This window comes from Eutrema salsugineum, unplaced genomic scaffold, assembly GCF_000478725.1.
Source record: "Eutrema salsugineum unplaced genomic scaffold, Eutsalg1_0 scaffold_8, whole genome shotgun sequence".
Classification (NCBI taxonomy): Eukaryota; Viridiplantae; Streptophyta; class Magnoliopsida; order Brassicales; family Brassicaceae; genus Eutrema; species Eutrema salsugineum.
Genome location: NW_006256414.1, coordinates 10,873,002 through 10,899,561, shown reverse-complemented (window position 1 = coordinate 10,899,561; position 26,560 = coordinate 10,873,002). Strand labels below are relative to the sequence as shown.

The 26,560-nt window shown below is 35.9% G+C and overlaps 2 protein-coding genes across 2 annotated transcripts; one reads left to right on the top strand and one right to left on the bottom strand.

The window, feature by feature from the left end:
* Positions 1 to 7,978: 7,978 nt before the first annotated feature.
* On the top strand, positions 7,979 to 13,378 carry LOC18009871 (sugar transporter ERD6). Its single transcript, XM_006392428.2, has 18 exons — positions 7,979 to 8,306; positions 8,656 to 8,718; positions 9,153 to 9,242; positions 9,341 to 9,400; positions 9,539 to 9,604; positions 9,698 to 9,763; positions 9,848 to 9,923; positions 10,016 to 10,080; positions 10,284 to 10,376; positions 10,492 to 10,572; positions 10,689 to 10,773; positions 11,321 to 11,364; positions 11,582 to 11,644; positions 11,773 to 11,832; positions 12,553 to 12,606; positions 12,711 to 12,770; positions 12,885 to 12,999; positions 13,087 to 13,378. The coding sequence occupies exons 1-18, from the start codon at positions 8,052 to 8,054 to the stop codon at positions 13,209 to 13,211; spliced, it is 1,521 nt and encodes a 506-aa protein (XP_006392490.2). The 5' UTR covers positions 7,979 to 8,051; the 3' UTR covers positions 13,212 to 13,378.
* Positions 13,379 to 14,057: 679 nt separating this feature from the next.
* Positions 14,058 to 14,527, bottom strand: LOC112088839. Its single transcript, XM_024159137.1, has 2 exons — positions 14,216 to 14,527; positions 14,058 to 14,168 (listed from the first exon to the last, which is right to left on the bottom strand). The coding sequence occupies exons 1-2, from the start codon at positions 14,525 to 14,527 to the stop codon at positions 14,058 to 14,060; spliced, it is 423 nt and encodes a 140-aa protein (XP_024014905.1).
* Positions 14,528 to 26,560: the final 12,033 nt, after the last annotated feature.

Sequence of the window (26,560 nt, the reverse complement as noted above, 5' to 3'; positions counted from 1 at the left end):
ACATTTAAAATTAAGTTAATTTTCAAATTTTAATATTGTATTGATCATATGAAAAATCTATTTAGTATATATCTGAAAACAAATAATTAATTTAAAAAATCTATTTTGGTATTTATCTGAAAAAGTTTTAATTAAAAAAATGTTAAAAAAAAAAGAAAATTTCAATAGTCTCGCAAAAAAGTTAATTTTATTCGTAATAAAATTTAAAAAAATCTCATTAACAAAGACACGGAAAAAAATAAAAAAACATAGAAAAATAAAAGGAGGTTAACGAAAAAACTAATCCTATTAGTAATTAATAGGAAATAAATGTAGTTATAAAACCTAATTTTATTAGTCATAGGATTGCTATCGATTATATAAATAAATATCTAAGGGTGTCTATATAGGATTAAAAAGGATAATTCTATTAGTCCACATCAACAGTCAAAATTAAGAAGTTTCTAAAAATTAATATTATTGCTAATAAAACAATATATAAAAGAATAAATAATTATGTATAAAATTTCCACTAACAATAAAAAACAAAAATAATATTAAAGTAAGAATATTTCTTAAACAACATACCAATTTATTTAGAAATAAAAATATGCAATCAATTAAGAAAGAAAAGTAAATTTTAACATTGTTTTTCACTTTTTTTTATTAAACTGATAAAAAAGAATGAAATTGAAGATGATAAAAAATCTTATTTTCTTTCATTACAAAGAAACATATATTAATTTTTTTGTATCAATACTACTTTTATTAAATAGTAATTGATTATTTTATTATAGTTTTTACTTATCTTTTTAGTATACTAACCTACAAGCATTAAAAGTATTTAACAATATTTATACGAGTTAAAATTATAAAATAAATTAAAATAATATTTACTATAACATAAAAAACACATATATTAATATGTGGAGATAAATGATGGTTTAAACATAACTTAAAGTTGACAATAAGTTTGTGAAATCTATTTTAATATATACCAAAAAAATAATTTAATAATTTATTAAGGGGTAATTAAATGCTATGAAGTATAATTTGTACTCATTAAAACAGTAAAATAAGGAGAAATTTTTGTCTTTCTTGGTTGTCAATAAAAAATTATTTAGAAGTTATTACACACAATATGTTACTAAAAAAAAGCTTGGTATTTAGCAATTTTAAAAAAAAAATAATTGAGAAAAATATATATTGAATTCATCGATCTTTGTGATTTAAAATTAGTTTTAAACTTTATTTTATATTTATTTACTGTCTTAGTTTAAGATATATGAAAGAAAAAATTATGTTTATTACTTTGTTTTTAATTTATAATAAACCAGAAATTTGTATCGACAAAACTAGCTAAAGAAAAAGATTAAATTTAAGTTTATCATTTTCAAAAAAAAAACATACATAACAAAGATGCAACTGATGAAAAAAAAAACTTATTTTTTTTACTAATAAGTGATGTATAGTATTTTATCTTCGTATTAATACTAATTAAATATTATTTAATTAGTTTATTATATTTTACGTTGGTTTTGGTATACAAAATGTTAAACGTTCAACAAAATAGTATGTTTTTTAAACGGCACATCTATAGATTCAAATAAGATCGTCAAAACCTCAAAATCTATATATAAATTTTTAGTTTAAAACTGAATTAATTTTGATAAATTTTACTACAACAAATTAAAATCTAAATAAATATAACTGTTTAAATATGATTTTTTATATAGTATTAAAAAATTATCCACGCGTAGTGTAGATGCAAAATCTAGTTTATACTATAAAACTTTGTCAACTTTTTTCAATTTTGTGCCACGACATCACTAGAAAGACTTCGACGTGTCCAGTACACTTAAAAGATATTTTCCCCTAAAATTTAACATTTCTTTAGTTACGTTTCATTTCGTTTCTTTCTTTTCATCTTCTCTAACTTCTTCCCTTCTTTGCATCTGCCTCACTGTTCAAGTTCCCAATAACCATAAATTTGCTATCAGAGGAACGAGAGCATAGGAACCCAGCGAGAAAGACTCAAGACCCATATTTATATAGAGCACTTACATCGGAAAATATCAACGCTACTCATAACTGGACGCTGAAGGAGCTTGCCACAATCAGGTCGAAACTATCTTTGTCTGATTCTGATGATGAGTCCTCTTCCATTCATCGATTCTCTTAGCTATTTTTCAAAACCCTAACCATTCTTTTCATTGCCGCTCAACCGAAGCAGCTAAGCGTATTGTCCATTTCGTGGCGGAATTTGTTTGTCTGCGTAGTAATTCAGATGTTGATTCTGATTGGGACGATTTTTAAGATGAATTTCTCAAGTTTCTAATGGCTGGTTCTATGGTTGTGAATAAAAACGCTAGGTTCAGGGCGTGTCAGATAATTTCTGAGGTATAAGCATTAGGGTTCTTTCTCCTAGTTTGAAGATTTAGCTCGGAGGATTGGGATGACATTTTAGAATTATTATATAGTGATATCCACTAAAAATTATAGTGTAAGATTTGATCTTTTGGAGACTAAAGATAACAGGAAATCTTTTTACATGAATGTGTTTATGTGATCTGTCTTACTGGTCATTTTGTACATCACTTGAGAGCCTTTGGATTCGGTTTAGACAGGTTTATGCATAAGTCAGAAGCTGATTGTTGTTTTCTCTTCTTACAGGTGAGCTATTAAGTACAGATGAAGCACGTAGACGTCAAAATATCTACGAAAAACTCAGATCAACACAATCTATCACTTCAGCTCTTTTGGTCATACGTGACCACCTCCCTTCAGGACAAGCTTGTTTAAGAATAAACATCGACGCCAAAAGAATTGGGAACTGTTGTTGGTGTTGGATTTAGCCCAAATCCAATTCATAAAGCACTTTGAGTGAACAAGCCATTATAAGAGAAGTTTTGGGCCCTATAGGCCCGTAACTAAAGCAAGGAAAACATCTCAAAGGAATATACTCAAGTACAAGTCAATCTAAGAAGACGCAGAAAGCTGGATAAAAAAGAGATCACGGAGATCTCGGAGAAGAAGAGGTCGTGGAGAGATGGATAAGAGGAGATCGCGGAGATCTCGGAGAAGGAAAGAACGTATCAACCCGCGGATCACGGAACAGTTCGTCTCGTTCTATTTAGTATGTCTTGTTCTATTTAGTATAAATAGGAGTTGAAAAAACACTTTGTAAACATTCATCTTTCATCAATATAATCCAAACTCGTCGATATTTGTCTTTATTTTTACATCGCTCTTACCAGAATTCTTGCCCAAATTCTTCTACCACAAAATCAATACACTAAATCCTTGAGTGTGGATTTTAGGATCCACATTTTGGCGCCGTATGTGGGGAAGAAACAGAGAAATTCTTACACCTGAGACCAATTTCAAAGACAAGTAAGAACGAAATGGATTCCAGAAACGCTGAAACATCTAGCTCAAAGACAAGCTCCGGCCTCGCACTAAACTTCAGCATCGCAGGACGATCTGGAGGTGCCGAGATCACCGATCCACAAAGCTCGTCTGCCCAGAAACAGACAAACGAGCCGAGCGTCGCAAATCCGACAATCAGCTCGACTCAAACTGTTACTTTGAGCGCGATGCAAACTACCGGCATGCCCGCAGTGTCGCGCTCGGAGTCCAGAACGGCCCCAATATTCACATATTCGCGGACCTGGACAAAATTTGGAATTCCACCGATCGGATCCAGCAGTTCGAATCAAACTGAATCCGTCCGGGCCGGATCGTCTCAGACGGTAACCAGCGACGACCTAGCGGAATTTCGAAGGATGCTAGCCTTCTTGGCAGAACAAGCCCGCGAGCAACGAGCTATTCTCACACGAAATGAGAAAGAGATAGCTAACATGCGACGAGAGCGGGCACAACCAACTCAGTCTCAGGGCAAAGATCAAACCGATCTATCCGAAGAGGAAGATCGAAGTCCGCCCCCGACTACTCGCTTGGAGTTCGAACACCTCGCAAATGACAATCTGTCAACGCAGTTCGTCACTCCGCCGCGAAATAACAACACCCCAATGTTTAGAGAGATAGTCAATCATCTGCCGATATTCGGATCCGGACAAACGGATCACGAAACACCCGCGGCAGACGATCGTCGAGATCTGCTATCGTCACCTCCGCCACTTTTCCCAGGATCACAGGGTTGCAGTGCGACCCGCACTAACCTGCGAATGGACAGGCGATCTAACGAAGAACGGACAGCTAACGACACGTTCCCACTCGGAAGTCAGCATCAGAGGAACATGCGTAATAAAAATACGCAGATGACCCTCCTACCATTATAGATCCGCGATCTATAAACATCTTCGACACGCTCCAGCGATACATCAAATCTAACAACACCGAGCTAAAGCGCATGTACGCCGCAGTACATAAAGCTACATGCTCAGCCCCCGATATAGACCGCGTGTTGGACAAAACTCGAAGAACTCCCTTCACCAACCGCATAGCTAATGCTAAAATCAAAGACATGGGGAAAATGCGATTCCCAGAGTATAACGGAACAGCAGACCCCCTAGCCCATCTCAGAGCCTTCAGGCTTGCCGTAGCTCGAGCCCATCTCAACGACGAAGAGAAAGAGGCAGACTATTGCCGTCTTTTCGCCAAAAACCTAGTCGGATCCGCCTTAGAATGGTTCACCGGACTAGAAGAAGGATCAATTGACAGTTTCCAGCAGCTTGGTTCGGCCTTCCTTAAGCATTATTCGGTGTTTATAACGTCCAAGGCCACAGAAGCCGACCTATGGACCTGCAGAAAGAATCACCAGGAGCCCTTGCGGTCTTACTTGGCTAGGTTCAAGGAAATCAAATCCAAGATATCCGAACTAAACGAGGGGGTAGCACTCTCCGCGCTCAAACAAGGGCTATGGTTCGACTCACCTTTCAGACAGGAACTATCGGTTCGCTGTCCGGTGTCTCTAGACGACGCTTTGCATCGAGCTTCGAGCTTCGCTCGCTACAAGGAAGAACAAAACGTCCTCCGAGAACAGTTCGAAGCCGGGTTACTGACACCCAACCTCTCCACCTTCGCAGACACGGACTCCCTTATGAGATCGTGACAGACATCAGTACTAAGTAACCGCTGGAGCTTTCTGTCCGGAAAACGGAGAACTTAACAAAGAAATGCTAACAGATCGGCAAGGTATGATCAAAGAACAAAGAGATCGAACCCTTATCCGAATCCAGAGTTACCAGCAGGCCGCGGTCCGCTACTATAATTCTGGTGCAAAACACCTGAGCTTTAGTATTGGTGATCTCCTGCTACACAAGGTATTCGATAACACTAAAGAGTGTGGCGCCGACAAGCTGGGCACTAACTGGGAAGGTCCTTACAGGATCGTCGAAGTAGTCCGCAGCGGTGTCTACAAACTCACGAACATCAGAACGGGAGTGCTAGAGATAAGAACGTGGAATGTTATAAATCTCAAACATTACCACCTCCGAGCACCGATAATAATCGAACTACGTTCAAGCTTGATCCCTTGACGGGGTACGTAGGCAGCTCGACACCGAGTCCAGCCACTATCTTTTCTTACATACTTAGTTAAAATTATAAAAATGTATGTAACATCGCGTTTGTGAATAGAAACCCTTCTTCCGAAACTCGCTCACTTGAAGATCTCTTAAAACGATTTCATAGCTCGAGGCCCCGAGCCCGCTAAGTAACGATTGAGCCAAAAAATCTCAGCTTAGTTCGCTATCATATTGGGTAATTAATAGTCATAGTTTATAGCTCGCTAAACGATAACGAACTCTACCAAAGTAGATTAAAAAGTCGTTATCTGCAGTAAACTATCATAAATCGATCTAAACAGAACTATCATCAAGCTCGTAGCTCGATGAGTAACTTGGCGCCTACAAAATAAAAGTTACTATCACAGTTCGCTACTCGCTACTTGGCACCATAATGCGATCTCTCTAAAACGATCGTATGGTCACAACTTATAAAACTTCGGCACATTTTAAACAAAGAGCATTTACAACGCCTTGTTCGAAATCCTGACCCCATGATCAAAAATCATGCGATATAGGTCGTTCGTATAGGTCCCACGGGGTGAAAAGTCCTAATTAAATGTACTAAAGAGGGAAATTTGAAAAATCCTCCATAAAATAGTCCGCCCCTTTAGTTCGTTTCTCACTAAACGGGCTGGGGGGCAATTGTTGGTGTTGGATTTAGCCCAAATCCAGTCCGTAAAGCACTTTGAGTGAACAAGCCATTATAAAGGAAGTTTTGGGTCCTATAGGCCCGTAACTAAGGCAAAAAAAGCATCTCAAAGGAATATACTCAAGTACAAGTCAATCTAAGAGGACGCAGACAGCTGGATAAAAAGAGATCGCGGAGATCTCAGAGAAGAAGAGGTCGTGGAGAGATGGAGAAGAGGAGATCACGGAGATCTCGGAGAAGGAGAGAACGTATCAACCCGCCGATCTCGGAACAGTTCGTCTCGTTTATGTCTCGTTCTATTTAGTATAAATAGGAGTTGAATCTTTTGTAAAGGGCATCCAATCCTTAGCTCAAAAAACACTTTGTAAACATTCATCTTTCATCAATACAATCCAAACTCGTTAATCTTTGTTTTTATTTTTACATCGCCCTTACCAGAATTCTTGTCCAAATTCTTCTACCACAAAATCAATACACTAAATCCTTGAGTGTGGATTTTAGGATCCACAAGGAAGTTGCTAGATTCATCAACCATTCTTGTTGAAAAGTGGAGACTTGATGCACAGAAGATGTGTGACTAAATCTGCAAGAGAGGTGATTGTTATGATTATTACAATACTTGAATACTGGTCAAGGGTAAGTGTAGTGAAGAGAAGGTAGAAGAAGATAGAAAAAGATGATTGAAGACCGATGGGGAAAGGTTGGAAACAATTTTAATTTTGATGGTATATAACGTAAATACAAAGAGTCTCACATCAACAGGTACGATATATTATCAAACAAAATGAATTAAGCCTACCAACGATTATAATACAAATCATTTACAATGAAAAAAAAAAAAAATTAAACAGCATGATGAGGGAAGCATCAATCGGCAAGCACTAAAACATGAGAAATTCTAAAATCTTTTATTTGGAATACAATTTTTTAAAAAACAAAATGACGTAGCTATGGACATATTGGAGAAAGAGAACGAATGGCATCAAGCAATGAAAAAAGATTACAATGGGCTATCCCAGATCAATTGAAAATAACTTTTTGTCACGATGATAATACATTGTAAAGTTATCAATCCTTCAAGGTTGTGGAATAATATAACTCGCCCATTATTGAAAGATTTTTGTCAAGCTTAAACAAATACAGAAGAATCAAATGACAAATTAAGAAAGAAACAATAACAAAGAATAAGATGAAAGGTAGGGAAAAGCAAGTCACATTCAATATTAAAAAACTATTAATAGTTACTATGTAGCAAATATGTGTTGGAATATATCCAAAGAAATAAAATATAATCAATTACTATCTCACAAATTAAAGAACATTAGATCAAAAAACATCATTTGAATATACCCGCGTGCTTTTTTTCTAGTTAGTAATAATATATGTCAGATTGAACATATTCAATTTTATAGAAAAAGATAATTATTCGTATATACTATTTTTTATGGTTGATGCAAAACACTTTCCTTTGGTCATTTCTAATTCTATATCTAACGTCTACCCACCCGATTCAAATTTATTAGATAATCTTTGGTCAGAGTTGCACGTTTTTTTGGCAACTGTTTGATATAAAAAGCCATTAATATTACTATATCTTCTTTAAGATAAGAAAAGCCAGCTGCTGTTTTTGTCTTACTTGATTTGTTTTCCGTCCCTTGTTGATAAATAATTGATTTATCCACGAGATGCTCAAGCCTATTATAATTAACATTATTTTCAAAAAAATGTGTAAAATAATCTTACTTGTCTACTTCTCATCCCCTATAAAAATGTTTGAACTTAATGTTACTCGTCACAAAATTAAAGTTCTATAGAAACTCTTTTGCAGTTTAACTATATTCTTAAAAAACACGAAATAGTTGGATCATCGGAAGAAGAAAGGAAGAGTACTAATGGAGAGACAGAAGAGTATAATGGAGAGACAGAAAAGCATGGAAACCGGTTTACTCAGGAAGAGTCTTAGCATAAGAGAAAGGAAATACCCAAATGAGGACGGTTATCTTGAAACCGGTTTATCATCAAAGCGACATCCAAACCATAAAGAATCGAAGAAATATCAAAATGAAGATGGTGAATGTTCTGTTACAACTTCTGTTTGCCTTATCACCTTTGTCGTCGTCACTGGCTCTTTCTGCGTTGGCTGTGGTGTGAGTAAGCTTTACTTTCTTGGTTTTGATTGAAGATTGGTTTTGACGAAATTTTGACGGATTTATATATCCTCACAAACGAATTAATTTTCCAACCACTCTCCGTCATTGGAATTTTTTCCAACTGCCAACACATAAATGTTTTAAACGTACTTAATCCAATAGATTTTCCATCTTCCAAAATTCATTGGAAAAATACATATCTAATATAATTTTGGGTATATCTGACGGATTTGATCATAAGACATGAATATGATTTTGTAGTATAATGAATCTATTTTTTGTTTTTTTTTTCTTTGCTGTTGCAACCAAAACTAGGCTAATTGAGGTAGATGCTTCGGTTTTGCAGATAGGTTATTCATCAGTTGCCCAACATGGAATTATCAGTGAATTATCTCTCTCCGTTGCAGAAGTAAGTCTACTATATTATACACATAAAATCAATTTTGATTAATTTTATTGAGCTACATTTTTCTAAAAGTTAATTACAATTTCAGGCTGAACAGTAGCGTAATTATGAATTTTTGAACTCAGTGAAAAAAAACTGAGCTTAGGATCTCAGATTTAAGATTCCGTCCACTTTGTTGGATATGTGTTTGATAACTGATAAATTAAAGTCTATATAACAAATTACGGGGATGAATATTTTGACTAACAAGTGGTAAATAAATAATTAACAGAATACTAAATTTGATTTTAGGAAAAAAGAATATTACATCAACAAAGAATACTGCTAATTTAGCTAACTAGAAATCCATCATCTTTCCCTCTTTCATTTACTAACTCTATCAACCAGTTTTAATCTTTTTTATCATTTACCAGAATTACTTTTATTTTATTTTGCAGTATTCAATGTTCGGGTCAATGTTAACATTAGGAGGACTCATTGGTGCAGTATTTAGCGGTAAAATCTCTGACGTTTTGGGAAGAAAACGGGTAAGTAATTTAGTTAACCAAACCGATATATATTTTTTTTGTTAAAGCCAAACCGAGATATACTGACAATTCTTTTTATTTATTTTTTCAAAAAACAGACAATGTTTTTTTCCGAAGTCTTCTGCGCAACAGGCTGGCTCTGTATTGCACTGGCTCAGGTTTTTTTTATTAATATTTTTTGTTTGTCTCTGCTTACTTATTTTTCTAAATTTGTTGTTATTTCTTAAATTATTTTGTTTGTTTCTGTTTAACTCTGGAGAGTTCCATGACTATATATGTTGTATATATTATTGAAGGATGCACTGTGGCTAGATTGTGGGAGATTACTACTTGGAATCGGCGTTGGTATCTTTAGCTACGTGGTAATTTCTCTTATCAATTATTTTCTCTAATCAGAAGTGGAGTTTCTAAGTTAATATATATATATATAGACTGATATTTTTATTTTTATATAGATTCCCGTGTATATCGCGGAAATAGCACCAAAACATGTTCGAGGATCGTTCGTTTTTGCTAATCAGGTTCTTGCATAAATTAAACCTGATTTTTTTTTTAACTTGATCAAATATTTTTATTTTAATTTATTTTGTTGAAAATTGATTTAGTTGATGCAAAATTGCGGGCTTTCACTTTTTTTCATCATTGGAAACTTTATTTCGTGGAGAATACTATCTTTTATTGGTAAGATCCCGTTAAAAGTTTGAATCAATACCTTATAGTATATGACTGGATTACATCGATATATTAAAATCTATCTTTTGTTATATTTTAAGGTTTGGTTCCATGTGTTCTTCACGTTGTTTGTCTATTCTTCATTCCTGAGTCTCCACGATGGCTGGTAAGGCAACTCTAGTTATCGATTTAATGGTCAAAATTTGCTTGTTCGACCAATCAATCAAAATTGGGTTGATACATAGTACCCAAATTAAATGTTGAAATGAGGGGTATCTATATTAAAGACAATATAGATGAATATTAAACCGCATTAATTAAGTCTAATATATTGTATACTCGTAATGACTTTTTAAATCTTTTCGACAGGCAAAATGTGGTCGTGATAAAGAATGCAGAGCTGCCCTACAACACCTTAGAGGCCATGACGTAGATATTTCACATGAAGCTAATACAATTAGAGTAATAAATGATTTTTTATTAGTCTAGCTTTAAATTATTGACGTCGTAATCTTAATTTTCTTGACTGTTACTGCTGTTAAATTCAGTTTATTTTTCGTCTTCTTATCTATTTTAGGATACGATGGAATTTACCAAACAAAGCAGTGAAACTACAATTATGGAACTGTTTCAGAAACGATATATAATTCCGTTAATTGTAAGTAATTAAATATAATAAGGAATTAAATTTATATTTATATTGTAGTTATTACTTATTAATTAAGAAATGGTATATGATCCCTCAAGTACATTAATGGATTTTTACTATTACAGATCGGAGTCGGCTTGATGCTCTTGCAACAATTGTCCGGTAGTTCGGGAGTTATCTATTATGCTAGTAGCCTTTTTGAAAAAGGAGGTACTCAACATTAGCTCTCAATATTCATTATTATGATTGAATTCGGTTACATCACTAAAAGAAAATATTTTGCCAATCCCTACGGAAATTTCCAAAATTTTGGATTCCAAATTTTTAATGCTTTTGGAACTGATTTTTTTTTTTTTTGAATTTTGGAAAATAGGTCTCAAATATAAAGCTTTATTTTGGTTTGGTTCAAATAAATTTGGATTCAGTTTTGAATAAATAATTATCAGATACTTTTTAAAAATATCTGTTAATTTGGGTTAGTTGCACAAGTATGTATCGTTCAGGTTATATAAATTCGTGTTCAATTTGAATAATTCGGTATAAAATGTATGTATCTTTTTGGGTTATATAATATTTGGTTAGGGTTTCGATTGATGAAATCCGATTATACACATGCCCTATCTTCAATATAATATTCGGTTCAAATTTTCTGCTGCCCACCCATTATACACATGCCCTATCTTCAATATATCTTACGTTATAATTATTATTATTATCTGCAAATCACTTGAATGATAGTAACTTAATTTAATTTCAGGTTTCCCTAGCGCTATTGGCACATCTGTAATGGCCACAATCATGGTAACAAAAAAATCTTACCGAAATTAGTTTGTATCATGATAATGTATACATTTGTGACCATTATTTCTATAAGTATACATTATTATGATATTATCTGTACACTTATAAAAACATTGTTGACCATTAGCATTTAGCATCTCCAAAATATTTTCCCACAATATTCTAAAACAAATCATGACTTCTTTTAATTATAAAAATGATTTTTTTTTCTTTGCAGATACCAAAAGCGATGATTGGAACAATAATTGTCGATAAAATGGGAAGAAGAACTCTCCTCATGGTTAGATATTTACTCATTTGACGTCAATTCATCTTTTGAAGTAATGTTTAATATATATATATATGTATATTTCACCCTTTACATATTTAATAAGTATTCTTTGTTGTTGTTACTTAACTATTGTGCAGGCTTCTTGTTCTGGAATGGGCTTGTTTGCTTTGCTCTTAAGTGTTTCCTACAGTTTTCAGGTGATCCCTTGTATAGCTCTTATCATTATTATAGATGATATATTAATTAGATATGTGTCAACGATAGATTTTTTTTTTGGGTCAAATACGATAGATTTTTTTTTCTGGTCAAATACGATAGATTTTAAAACTTACATTTAGAAAAAAAATTATAACTAAAAAATTTCAATTTTAAGATTATCTTCTTTCCATTTAGTAAATTCATAGGAGAAAACAAAATGAATATTTTCTGTATTGATTTCTTCGAGTTTATGATATTATTGTGTATTGTATATTAGGGCTAAATTAAGTTTTAAGGTTTAGATAGACATCTAATTTGTAGAGTCAATGTTTGATAAATGATAAATCGTGTGGTTCAGTTTCGTAAATATATGGTGTTTTTTTCACACATATATATTTTTAAGAAAACATAATCTTCTGTAAACTAGCATATTTATCAAATAACATAACATGAAATTTGTTAAAATCTCGAGCATTTTGCCTATGTGGATATTTTAGAAAACGTTTTAAAAAAAAAAAAAAAACTGGCCACAATTTGGCTATTTATTATATAACAAATTATTATTTATTTTGTTTACTTTCTAATGGAAATATGATTGGGTAGATCTTATCAATTTAATAATTTAAGAGTTCCCTATATTTTTTTTTATACTTTACCATGCTAATTCCTTCTTTGTTTTTGGTTTTAAACCATGCTAATTCTTGTTAATATTTAAATAGTCATTCGGTATTCTACCAGAACTCACTCCAATTTTCATCTTCATCAGCGTACTGGTAAAAAATACTTATTACTCCTATAAATTATTTCTTATAAAGAGAATTTATGTAGTATCTAATTGATTTATTATTGTTTTGATATATACGTTCGGTTTGATTAGGGTTACGTTATATCATATGCTCTTGGAATGGGAGGACTACCATGGATTATAATGTCTGAGGTAATTGCAATTAAATTCAACATGTAATGTCTGTTTTATATTCGAATAATAATACATATGTGTATATTAAAATTGAAATATAATATAAATCATTATAACTTCAATTTCTTACAGATATTTCCAATGAACGTAAAAGTTTCAGCTGGAACTTTAGTAACCGTCACAAACTGGGCAGGTGGTTGGGTTATCACTTTCACCTTTAATTTTCTAATGCAATGGAATGCAGCAGGTATAATCAATATTTTCGTTCAGTATTCTTATTTTTAATTATCACCATATTAGGGTTCCAATGGAACTTTTTTCCCCTTCTTGTCAGGAACATTTGTAATTTTCTCCACCGTCTCGGCAGTGTCGATTCTGTTTATCTATTTCTTAGTGCCTGAGACGAAAGGGAGGTCACTCGAAGAAATTCAAACATTGCTTTCCAATTCTGCCCATTAATATCAAATTAGCATTATATTTCTTGTTGCAAAAAGAGAAAAACAAAAAAAAGAAAAGAAATATAAAGTACGTATGTTCATGTGAGTTTGGATGTCTTTGGTGATGAGATGGAATTTCTAGTTGGAACATAAAACAACATTCCCTTAATTGGAAAACTAAATTATGTACTGTTCATGTGAGTTTGAATGTCTTCGATGATTAGATGATTTTTTAGTTGAAACATAAAACAATAAATTTCTAAATGTATCTCTATTTTCTGCAAAATCAAGATATATAGTCTGTTAAACTCTGTATATGAAACCTCTTGTTATTAATGTTTCGAAAACTCTCCTCAAAAACTAAACATAAACAACCTTGTATCTCTCATCGATGCAACTTCAACAATCGCACATATATATATATATATATATATAGTGTTAGCATATTTTGCTAACAACTTTTTTATTTCCTAGTAGAACTAGATGTCTCCTAATCTAATAAAGAAATACAATAACCTTATCTTACTTCTAACTGACTTGTTAGATGTCTTGGACTTTAGATAAATGTTAAAACTTATCCAACATTCTCCCTCTTAATCTTCAACTTGGTCTTGAACATGTTTTGAACTCCTATTAAGCTTCTCATCTCACCAAACTTGACCTTTGCCAAAGCTTTAGTTAAGATTATCTTCCTTTTATTCAAATCCTGGTATATGCTTCACCTCAACCAGCTCATTCTCGATGCATTCTCTTATAAAGTTATAGCGTTTGTGAAATTGTTTGCTCTTGCCATGAAATATTGGGCTCCTTGTGAGAGAAATTGCAGATTGGTTGTCAATCTTGATAATAACTTAGCTTGATCTGTCTTTCATCCTGTGATCTCCCTTAGAAGTTCTTGGAGCCATATTGCTTGTCTAGCAGCTTCCGTTGCTTCCATGAACTCTGCCTCGCACGTTGAAAGAGCGACTGTATCCTGTTTCTGTGAACACAAAGTGATTGGTGCAGAACCAAAATAGAACATATGACCGTAGTGCCTCTTTCATCATCTTGATCAATGATGTGACTACTATCGCTAAAGCCAATGATCTTCTTTGATCCTCCACGTTTAAACTTCAGACCATATGCACTTGTTCCTTTGAGATACCAAAGTATATGCTTCATCACTTCGCCATGTGACTTACAACGACTCTGCATATATCTGCTAGCCACACCAACTGAGAAGGCTAAATAAGGTCTCGTGTGTAGTAGATACCTTAAGCACCCAATATTTCTTCTGTAGTTAGTAGGATATATCTCAGGTTCTCCATGTGCCTTTGAAACTTTCAGACCAAATTCCATAGGTAATTGAGTTGGATTGCAATTTTCAAGACCGGCTTCTCTCAAAATCCTTTTTTGCATATGCTTCTTGCTTAATCTCGATTCCATCTTCTCCTTGATGTACTTCAATGCCTAGGTAATATGTGAGTCTTCCGAGATCCGACATCTCAAACTTAGATGACATCCCAAATTTGAACTCGTTTATGCCTTTGAGAGTATTACCGGTCACAAACAAATTATCAACATAGATGGCAACGATGAGAAGTGTACCTCCCTCTTCCTTGCGGTACACTGAAGTTTCTTTTGAACACTTTTTGAATCTCATTCCCTTTATGATCTGATCCAATTTTGTGTTCCATGCTTGTGGAGCTTGTCTTAGGCCATACAAAGTTTTCGAAAGTTTGTACATCTTATGTTCTTTACCTTTTGCTTCAAATCCTTCTGGTTGATTCACATAAACATCTTCCTTTAGTTCTTTATGTAAAAACTCTGTTTTTACATCCATCCATGCAAAGCTGCTAATGCGATCAATAAGCGTATTGTTTCAATACGGGCTACATATGTGCAAATACTTCATCAAAGTCTATGCCAGATTCTTGTACATATCCTTTAGCCACAAGCCTTACCTTATACTTGTTGATTGTACCATCTGCATTCCTTTTAATTTTGAATATCCACTTGAGACCAATGACTTTAGTCCCACTTGGTTTATCAACTAGAAACCAAGTCTTGTTTTTGTTGATAGAATCGATCTCTTCCTTATATGCTTTTCGCCATTTCAATTAAACGACCTTGGCTCATCATTTACTAAGAGAAGGAGATTCTCACATTCTATCGATGCTTGAAGAACGAAGTCATCAAGCAAACATAGTCTAGTTGTAGGAAATGTTGATCTTCTCAGGGGTTGTTCTTGTTGGAGCGTGTTTGCTTGACTGTTATCGTTGTTCTGGGACTGCTCATAATGATTATTGTCAGATCCTTGTTCATGATCATTATCATCAAGATTATTGAACTCATTGTCCTCGGTTGCATCATGTTCTTGATGTTGTTCATTGCCGATCACAACAGGTCCTTCTCCAGCATCTATAACCCCACCCCATCTCATCTGACACATACTTGGATCCTGATAACCTCGTATTTGTACTCATTTTCACTATTGATTTCAAATATTTTTTTAAACGTTTTAATTAGTTTTAAGAGTTTTTATTACTTTTCTATATTTGTAGTTTCAAGACTCTTTTCAGGAAACTTAGGGAAAAACATGAAAAAATGGAGGAAATCCACATTTTTAGCTCAGAGTCAAACCGTCAAAAGCTCGCTAAAACACAATCTTGATGTTATGCACATTGAGAAGAATTTTTTTGATAACATCATGCATACAGTGTTGAACGTGCAAGGACCAAAGAAAGCCTAAAATCACGAATGAGCTCGCCTGATATATGTAGTAGAATTGAGTTGCATATTGTGAGCAATGGGAAAGCACCAGTTCCTATATTTCGGTTGGGTGCAGAACAAAAAACTGAATTGTTTAATTGGGTTTCATCTGCCGTGAAATTTCACCTCCACCTCCTCCACCACCCCCACCGCCAGCACCCGAATCCCGCCCTCTGCATCCGTATGCTAGCTACACGGTGGAGGATCTGCTAGTCTAACCGGGGCGGGCCAGTTTACGTCGTTTGGCGCCGGGTAAACCGCCCAAACACATATTGGTAAGTTCTATTTCAGTTATTTATTTGTTTTTCAAATAATTCATATATATTTGTTTTACTAACAATTTGTTTTTCTAGGTTTGGCATTGACAATTGTGTCGGCTATAGCGTTGCCGACATAACTAAGAGTTACTTCATCGAAACTCACTATAATTGGAATAAGGTTTCAGAAGACATTTCAAGACCTGGTACAAATGTATTGCAGTAAATATCCTCTTTTATATATTTTCTATTTATATTCTTCTTTTTAATATGTATATAAATGTTTTGATAAATATATTATTTTATTTTGCAGAAAAAGTGGAACTGGGATATCTTAATCAGCGAGATGGTGCAGACGGAGTTAAGGAAGAAGGCAATGAAACGCCTTGCAACACCGTTTCAGATTGGAAGCAGATGAGGGAAGTCGACGGCGACGACGTGAAGCCCAGTTCGATGTCGTCATACTGCTGGAACGGGTTGAAGGCCTATTGGCTCGACCCGCATGCACATGATACGACAGCCAAATGTTCGGCCGTTCGAAACAGGGTCGGCCCTGACAGTCAGAAGATAGTGACCCCGCATACTTTTGGCCAAGTAGCATTCGCGGGAAGACAGTCTGATGATGGTACAGATATTTTTGGTTATTTACTTTAATATTTTTAATATTATCATTTAAATATTACATTTATTTACTAATGTTTAACATTTTTGTAGACAGAGAGAATTTCTTCCAATGACAAAGGTCTTCGAAGCCACTCACCGGAACAAGGATGGATGTAGGTCACAGAAGATCTACAATGATGCCATGGAGAAGATCACCGAACGGCAAACTCAGGTCACACCTGACGGTACTATCCAAGTATCTTTGATCGCCTTCGAGCAAGGTAAGATCTTCGAAGAGGTAAAACTTATTATTTTTTTTTAATTTTTAATTACTACTTAATATTTATTTGACAAGATTTTTAATTATATAAATTTTTAATTATTTGTAAGTTGTTCCGAGGAAAAAGAGCCGTATCTAGATAGGCTCTATTAGAGATTGTCCAGTCGCCTCGACTACGGGAAGCCGGCCATACGAGGATCCGGTTCAGCTGCGGCAGGAGTTAGATGTCGCCCATGCAGAGCTCACCATCTTGCGGACTGAGCGAGTCGTGCAGAAGCAGGAGATCCAGTGCTTCAACGACCTTTTTGATATCATAGCAGCTAGCGAGCATTCCAGACTTGGCAGCCGCATTGAGAGAGAAGCAACGGCTATCACGGACTTTGGGTAGAACTTCTTCTGGTCTGCAGACCGGTACTGACGGTCAGGCGGCTCCCGTCAGTCGGGCGGGAACTGACGGTACAGCGGCTTCCGGCGGACATACAGAAAATGACGGGGAGAGGCATACAAATGTCGATTTTAATACCAATGATTATGATTTGAAACTGAACTAGATTTTGTATTTTTTTTTTTTAATATTTTGAATTTGAATTTTAATATTATTATTAATTTTGAATTCAATACTCTTTATTAATAATATTTTTGATATATTTTATATTAAATAAATTAAAAATCGATTTTTAAAAAAAAATATTTTCTAATATTTGATATAAAATCAACGTAAAATATCAACACATTTACGTCGATAACTTTACGATAAATTTACGTCAAATTATTTTACGACGATTTACCATCGAAATTTTACGACTTATGAACATTGAATTTTGAAGAAATTAATTCATTATTTCGAATAAAGTTTGTCGGGTAATCGTTGTAAAATCGATGTAAATTTAAATTGAGTTTACGTCGAATTTACGACAAATTTTTACAGATGAATTTACGACGATTTCTTTGTGTCGGAACATTTACGTTGATTTTACGATGCTTTGTGTTTTACGACGCTCGTTTTACGACGAATTGAAATTCGTTGCTATTTCGATGCAAACTCCGTTTTACATTGGATTTACATCGAAATGTTCTGATGTAAATAGGTGGTTTTCTTGTAGTGACCACTCTGTTTTGTTGAGGAGTGTATGGAGCCGTGAGATGCCTTATAATCTCACTTTCTTCACAGAACTTAAGAAACTCTTTGAAATGAACTCTCGTCTTCTGTCTGTTCTTAGAGTTAAGACTGATTTTCCTAGTTCCTTTTCCACCAGACTTTGAAACGCATTGAACTTCCCATATGCTTCACTCTTCTCATTTATCACGATAGTCCACATATATCTTGAGAAATTGTCAATGATCACAAATATGTATCTGTTGTGAGCAATGGTTGGTGGGGTTATTGGACCACATAGGTCTGCGTGAAGTAGCTCTAAGGATTTGGAAGCTCGAAACATAGCTGCCTTTGCAAAAGATTGTCGAGTTTGTTTTTCGACTAAACAAGACTCACACAGCTCCTTTCTTCTCTGATTACATGTAGACTGTGGACCATTTCTTATTGGGACATGGATTTCCTTGTTTTGAAGCTTATATGTCCCAACTTTGCGTGCCATCTCCATGTTTCATCTTCTACTCTTGAGCGTAGACATATCGTTCTTCCAATCTTTAACTTTATCTTGTAAAGGCTATTAGGAGATCATATGAATTTCACTAAGAGTCTTCCTTCTGGATCATGAAGTGTCAGGTAATCTTGTTTCATCCTCACATCACAGCCAGCATCCCTAGCTTGCCCTAAACTCAGAATGTTGCTCTTAAGATCAGGGATGTAGTAGATATCTGTGAGAACCCTTTGTTCACCAGTCTTGCCTTGAAAAAGAATTGACCCTTTCCCTCCTATTTTCACACAAGATCCATCTCTGAACTTGACTTTGCCTTTGATATTCTTGTTGAGCTCGGAGAAGTACATTTTGTTGCATGTCATGTGGTTACTTGCTCCATTATCGAGATACCAAACTCCATATTCATCGTTGTTGGTTTCATAGTTCTTTGGAATTAGTTTCTCTTCGTTTAAGAACACAACTTCATGCATGTAAAAGGCTGAATCTGCTTGAATCCAAAAATTGGTGATGCTACCATTAACTGAGTGTAGGAGTTGAAGTCGCCCTGCATATGACAAGTGACGAGCACCCCATGAGCTGATCTTAGATCGAATCTTCTCTACGAAAGGTGAATATTCAGCTACAGTAATTCTCTTCGCTAAAAGTAGGAGCCCCAAACAACGCACAAGGAGCTGACCAACAAGAAAAGGAAAATGATTGATTATCTCTTGTCGTGTGTTGTTTGAAACCCCGACAAGGTAGATTGTCGACTTCTCCAGACTGATACAGAGACCCAACATTTTGGAAAAAACATCAAATACCCGAATGACACCCGCAATGGACCTTTCACTTCCATCCACAAACACCATCAGATCATCCGTGAAGCATAAGTGTGTTAATCTAACATTCTTACACTTTGGGTGAAAACCAATGTGATTCTCCAGCGCAGCCTTGTCAATGAGCTTGGTAAGGATATTTATACAAACTACAAACAGATATGGGAAAAGAGAAAAACCCTGTCGGAGGCCCCTTTCACTTTTGAAAAACCCTGCCAGCTCTTCATTAACCTGAACAGAAAAGGAGGCTGTAGAAATACACAGAGATATCCAATGGATGAACTCCTTGGGAATATCCATAGCCGCTTAGAACAGTAAGCACAAAGCTCCACTGAACTTAATCAAATGATTTTGCAATGTCAATCTTCACCGCACATCTTTGGGACATAGACTCTTTATGATAGTCTTTCACCACCTCAGTTGCTAACAACACATTCTCCATCAGAAGTCTTTCCTGAATGAATGCAGATTGGTTAAGGCCAATGAATTTAGGAAGCAGTTTCTTTAGTTGGTTGGCAATGATTTTAGATATCACTTTGTATAGCACATTGCACAATGAGATTGGCCGATAATCTTTCATTAACTTGGCTCCATCACATTTCGGGACAAGAGCAAGGATGGTCGCAATCATTCCCTTTGGCAAGAACCCCTTACTAAAGAAAGATTGGATCGCTGTAGTAAAATCCATACCAACTATCGACCAAGTTGCCTTAAAGAATTCACTCGTAAAGCCATCTGGTCCCAGAGATTTACTATTTGGCATCGCAAATAGAACACGCTGGATTTTCTCGGGAGTTACTTCCATACCAAGCATACTCCTATCTGCCTCTAAGCATCAATATTCGAGTAGACCCCGAAGGTCCTCCACCAAAATACCATATACTCTTCCGGCTGTGCCGTTAAGAAGGCTCTGAAATGCCTTTCTGCTTCACGTTTAATGGCTTCCCCAAGTGACAAAATCTCTCCATCTAGAGTTTCGATCTCTCTTATTGTGTTCTGCATCTTCCTCAACTGACATGACTTATGAAAATAAGCAGTGTTCTGATCCCCCATACTTAGCCAGTGAACTTTCACATTTTGCTTAAGAAATCCTTCTTCAAGCTCAGCTAGAGTCTCCCAGTGATAGAATGCTTCAGCCTCTAATCGGACATTTTGAGGAGATGGATCAGCTAATGTGGCTGATTGAGAGTTCTACAGCTTTTCATGAGCCTCTTTAGCTCTCCTTGGCAGGTCTCCAAGCTTGTCTTTACCCAGCGCTCTATGTAGCGATTTCAGAGCCTTCTATTTTTAACCCAGACGAAACATGGCTGAAGAAGAGATGAATAGGGGTTCCGTAGAAGCTCAGAAGTTGCTTACAACTTCAATAAACTGGGGTGTGTTAAATTAACACATCTGCAAACTTGAAAGGTTTCCTCTTCCGATCCTCCTCTGTTTCAAATCGTATACGACCTCGCAAGTGATCAGAACATCCCGCCGCTTCAAAATAACAATAAGATCAGGGATACAGATTTACCCATGAATCATTAACCAGAACCCTATCCAACTTCTTCCAGACTAGACCATCTTCACGCTTGTTCCACCAAGTGAATTTCGGCCCTTGTCCTACTAAATCCACCAGAGAATAGAATCAAACAAAATCCTGAAAATCTCGCATTCCCATTGGAATAACTGGATTATTCGAGTGGAATGCTCCTCGACGCCGAGAATTTCATTGAAATCACCATGAATCATCCACGGTTTATTCCTAAAGAGTGGCAAGTTATGATGATTTCGGAGATCTTCCCAAAGAACTTTCCTCTCTTCCACGAAATTAAAGGCATAAACAAAGGTACAGAAAAACTCCTCTTCCTTCCCCTCCAATAAAACCAAGAAAGTAATCAACTGATTAATTTTAAACACTACAGTTAGTCAAACATCCTCCCTCCATACCACCCATATGCGGCCCAATCTGTTGTGTTCATGATATATTCATAAATTGCATCATTTAGTGTACATATTTAAGTCCATATCATGTCTCATTTTCATATATTTTGGGTCTTTATGCATTAAGTTAGGATTTAGGAGATTGCATTATGTCCAAGAGAGTTTTGAATGGTTTGGAGTGTTAAACAGGTGCTTATGAAACTTATTTGGAGTGGAAAATGTGAACCAGATGAAGAAATGCAGTTGAAATGATCAAAAATGGTGAAAAAGGGCATTATGGAGCTTCTTGGCAAAAGGCTGTACTACTGGTCGGTGTTTCTCGGCTAAAACCCATATCGCGGGTAGGATTCTCGGCCAAAACACATGCTGGCTACTTAAGCCTCTCGGCCAAAAATCTCGGGTGCAGATATATCTCAGAAATCACGTTACTGGAAGGTCTCGCCGGCCGATTCAGCTTCCAAGGTCTACGAAAATATCAAGATAATTGAATCAAGGTTCCAGAACAGTTGGAATCAATGTATTTGGAGCAGTGAGTTGAAAGATACGGCCACCGGGAGACAGATCTGTCTCGCATCCATTCCGGAGAAATCCGATACGTCTGAAAGATTGCCTGTCTAGGGAGCCTTGCCGTCTGATTCAGATGCTGGAGTCTTCATGAAAGTTAGAGAAGATTAAGTCGTGGTTCCAGAACAGTTGGTATCAGTGAGCTGAGAATTATAGCTATCAGAAGACATGCTTGTCTTGCTTGCATGCCAGACCGATTCGATGTGCTTCAATGATTGCGCAGGACGATGCGCTTCCTCCCCAATTTAGTTACCGCGGCCTTCATCAAGATATGGAGCTCTGAGCTGGTAGATAATGTTTCTGTAATGAACACGGTTTTAGAAGCCTTCTCAGGATTGTTCCAATAGACGTGAAAGATCAACCTTTCAGGAACCCTTCCATTCCCCGGATGCATTTGCAATCTTCATCAACATTCTAGATAATTGAGCTGCCTTGCCATTTGGACCAGTATTCCAGGAGTTATGCTGCCTCAGTGGTTTGAGAAAATGAGAAATGCTGCGACTTGGGTGTAAAGAGACTCTGAGCAGGGTAAATGCTACCAACTCGCACTCATGATTGTTCATACTCTGGGAGCAAGCTGCGATTTTAGATTTGCGTGTAAAGAGACTCTGAGCAAGATAGAGACTTCCAGAATCAAATTTGGCTGAGTCAAAAAAGCTGTGCGATTTGGGTGTGCGAGTTGGACATGAAGTGGAACCATCTAGCACATGTGTTCGCAGATGAGACCGACTTGGGCGTGCGACTTAGGCAGGGAAGTGAGCATCTCGCACATCAGGCACAAGACCCAACTGAGCCGGGTCAGTACCTAATTTTTCCTGGGCTGACCCGGCCCAAAACCCTTGTTATATATAGTTTTTTGGGAAAAACCATTAATCATCTTTCATTCTCCTTTTAGTTTTCTTGCCTTTTTTTGTAAGACTTGGTTCTCTCTTAAGCGATAACTCGTTTTTGATCATTGGAGGCTTCTTCTTATCATTTCTTTTCATCAAATCAAACTTCTAATCATGATTAACATCACCTCTTGCAAAGGAAATAGTGTGTTCATCATGATTAGTGAGTAGTTCTTTCATAAGGTCTTAGATAGGTAGATTAGGGTGCAAAGATGTTAGATTAGGGAGTTTAAGAGTTAGATCATGCATCTTCCATTCTCTAATTAGCTGTTCTTAAGGCTAGATCTTTGCACATCAATCTGATCTAGATCATAGATACTTCATGCACCAAAAATGTTTGATGAAATGACTGAACCAAGCTAATTAGAGGTTTATGCATCAAGACCATGAAAATGATTGTTTTGTGTGTGAATGACATATTAGAACTGATGTTTAGGGCTCATTGATTCATATTTCACAAATGAGAGTTTGGTTTGAAAGTGGATTAGTGTAAAGATTATGAGCTTGAGAAATGATTAATCTAGCTTTGAGTTCTAAGTTAAATAGATTTGTGTGATTCTTGGTTCATTAGCTCCTTAATTTGACATTGATGCACCCTAATCCAGTATACTGTCTAAGGCCTTAGTTTTCATCATCATCCGTTTTCTTGCTTTTGTTTATTGCTTATTTAGTGTTTAATCTTGTTTTGCTTAGTGTTTTGTTTGAAACCAAAAACCCACTTGTTTCACTTCACTTAAGAACTTGTCACATAAACTAGTGCCTAACTACCACACATATAGATTGAATACCCTTTATGCTACAACAGCTAAGGGATTGATAAACCCTTTTAAGAGCCTTAAAACTTTTAGTTATCAGTTCATAATTAGATAAAAAAGACCACCCTCCAAATACTGACTCTGCAATTTAGAAGCTTTATTTTCCTTAACTTGCATCTCCAGCAAGCAACCAAACTGCATGTCACTGCAGTATATCCAGTTTCGTAAAATGGAATGCTTATAGTTTTTGTTGAAGCCACGTACATTCCATATGAAACTCAACATAATTAATGTTTAGAGCGGGTTCCTCTTCTACTCAAAACACTCGGAGTTAACTCCTTTGTGGTTAAAGTAGTTGTGTCAGATGAAGTCTTTTGGGAACATTTTGCAGCCCTAGGGATGGTCAGACGTGCACGAGATTCCTCCTGATTCTTATGCCGATCAGAGTGAGATTTTGGTTTCCCATGTTCAAACAGTCTCCAGCACCTCTCCCTCTTCAACGTCGTTCACATGGTCCTCATTTCCTCCTTATTTTCGATCTTTAATTTCTCCTAAAATTAAATATCTGGAGGGAGACAACTCAATCGACTTCTCCACCCCGCCAGGATTGACATGTCTACCAATTTTACTTGGCGATACCGAACACCATTGATCTGCTTTTTGCGAAGACGCAAGCGTACTAGTCCCCCATTTCTTTCTCCTTTACAACCCTTGGAGGGTTCAAAACCTTTGTTTGCTCCACTGAAATAGCGTTCGTAGGCTTAACTAGATCGTCGTTTTTAGCCACAACCTCAAATACCTCAACTGGCGATCCCAAATTGACTTCCTCTGTTTCAACAGGGGAAACAGAGCTCTCCTTTTCCACCACCACAAAATTCTCTCCATCACCCAAATTATTACCCTATTTCCTTGTCAAAATATGTTTGCCTTCTCCAACAAGACACACCTCCTTTAGATGACCCCATATGGAGCATTTGGAACATTGCAGAGGAAGCCATGGTTTTTTAAAGTCCACAACAACATCCATGCCAGAATCTGATGTAAACCAATACGATTTTGGGAGCTCCTTTGAAATATTTGCTTCAACAAACACCTTAGCCTCCTCAAAACTTTTACAAAGCTCTGTATCAGGATGCAATCGCTTTGGTTCCCCTACTGCACTAGAGAGGACACTCAACCATTTCCATGAGAACATATCATGCATAACGTTCTTCAGAATCACCACATGGGCATAACTTTGATTTCCGGTTGAACTTCCTTTGGGTTAGGAGACCACTTCAACACAATCATTGGGATATCAGCGATGTTTTACATTCTACGACGAAGAACCCTAGCTCGAACCTCTGAGTCTCTGATCCTGAACTGAATTGTGGTTGCATTCATAACATGCATCCACTTTTACTGAGTTGTCTCAAAGCGGCCAAATTTTGTTTACGATTATGTGAATCTTTGCTATATGAGGCGCCGTCGAGAGAAATTTGCCAACAATTAGATCTTCCCACATAGGAGCAGATCCTTCACCTTCAGTGATTTCCTTCAGCACAGACACTGTTGGAACTCCGTCGACTTTGACCAAGTTGAGCTGATTATGAGTGAGTGTAAATTCGTTTTACACGACAGAGGCGGTACAAGGGTTTTGGCAGAGAACATTGAGAGCTGTGAGAACCAGAGTCCACTCCTACCGCTGCCACCACCGGAGAGCCTAAGCTCTCTGATGCAGCCACCATCACAGAGAAGCTTGCCCTAGAATCACCAATCAGAAAGCCTGCCACGTCAGCCCTTGTGAAAAAAATAGCCACTATCCTTTTTGAGATTTCAATCCTTAACTCCATTTTCGTCACTTTCTTTGACCAGAAAAATAAAGTGATTATTTTGGGCTGGACTCTATAGGCAACATCTTGAATGGATTTTTTCATGCTTTTCTTATCCAAATCTTCATAAATTAGCCCATTAAATGCCTCTTTCAATTTCTTAGCATTTAGTCCTTTTCATGATCATATCACCTCTAGACTGGCATCTGCTACTGTTGTTGTAGCCACCTCTAGCAGTGTAAAAGGCTTGGTGTGGATTAACCTCAGTAGCTGTATGATATTTCTGAAGCTTCTCTTCAAAACAGGTAAGTTTATAGACCACATCTTCGAAAGACAGACCATAAAAGGAGTCCATCGAGTGCTCAATAACAGTCACTATTGACTCATATTCTCTTTCCAAACCACTTGTGACTGTTGTTAAAATGTTCAACTCCTAGGTAAGTTTCAAACTTTTAAAATGTTCAATTCCTAAGTAACCACTTGTGACTGTTGTTAGCTGGGTAGGATCTTGAATTATCTCCTTTGCATTTAATTTCCTAATGAAATGGAGTCCTGCAGGTATAAGTTTTTTTTCCAATTATACGTTACTTTTTTGTTCAAGCCAATTTTCACTCTTTTTTTTAACTATGAAATGGGTTTATAATTTCTTTCCAGGAACGTTTTATGTTTTCGCTACAGTTTGTGGGGTTACTGTTATTTTTGTAGCAAAACTTCTACCAGAAACCAAAGGTCGAACACTTGAGGAAATTCAATCTTCGATTGGTTATGTGACATTGTAATGATTTAAATAGTTATTACGAGGACATCAGTCCCTAACCAACAATGCTTAAAATATGAGTATTTAATTTTTTTTTTATTGTATCATCACATTATTAAAATGTCTTATTGTAAGAATATTTTCTTAAAATGACATATGTGTCTATGGATTTAACTATCAAGGATCAAGTTCATATTAATTCTAACATAAAAGACAATACTATGATGGATTAGTTTTGATTAAAGATATTAGAATTTGGGTTTATTGATGACTCTCTTCCTTACTTTATGATATTAAATCTTTTATTAAGGATATTATATATTAAAGGGATGTATTTTCTAATTGTGATGGTTACATGTGTCTT

Bases quoted from the DNA above. Each gene is read 5' to 3' on its own strand.
- LOC112088839 (XM_024159137.1), bottom strand. From the start codon at position 14,527: ATGGAATTTGGTCTGAAAGTTTCAAAGGCACATGGAGAACCTGAGATA. The intron at 14,169-14,215 runs GTCATATGTTCT...TTGTGTTCACAG, and splicing joins ATGATGAAAGAGGCACTACG to AAACAGGATACAGTCGCTCT.
- LOC18009871 (XM_006392428.2), top strand. From the start codon at position 8,052: ATGGAGAGACAGAAGAGTATAATGGAGAGACAGAAAAGCATGGAAACC. The intron at 10,774-11,320 runs GTACTCAACATT...ATTTAATTTCAG, and splicing joins TAGCCTTTTTGAAAAAGGAG to GTTTCCCTAGCGCTATTGGC. The intron at 11,833-12,552 runs GTGATCCCTTGT...ATATTTAAATAG, and splicing joins GTGTTTCCTACAGTTTTCAG to TCATTCGGTATTCTACCAGA.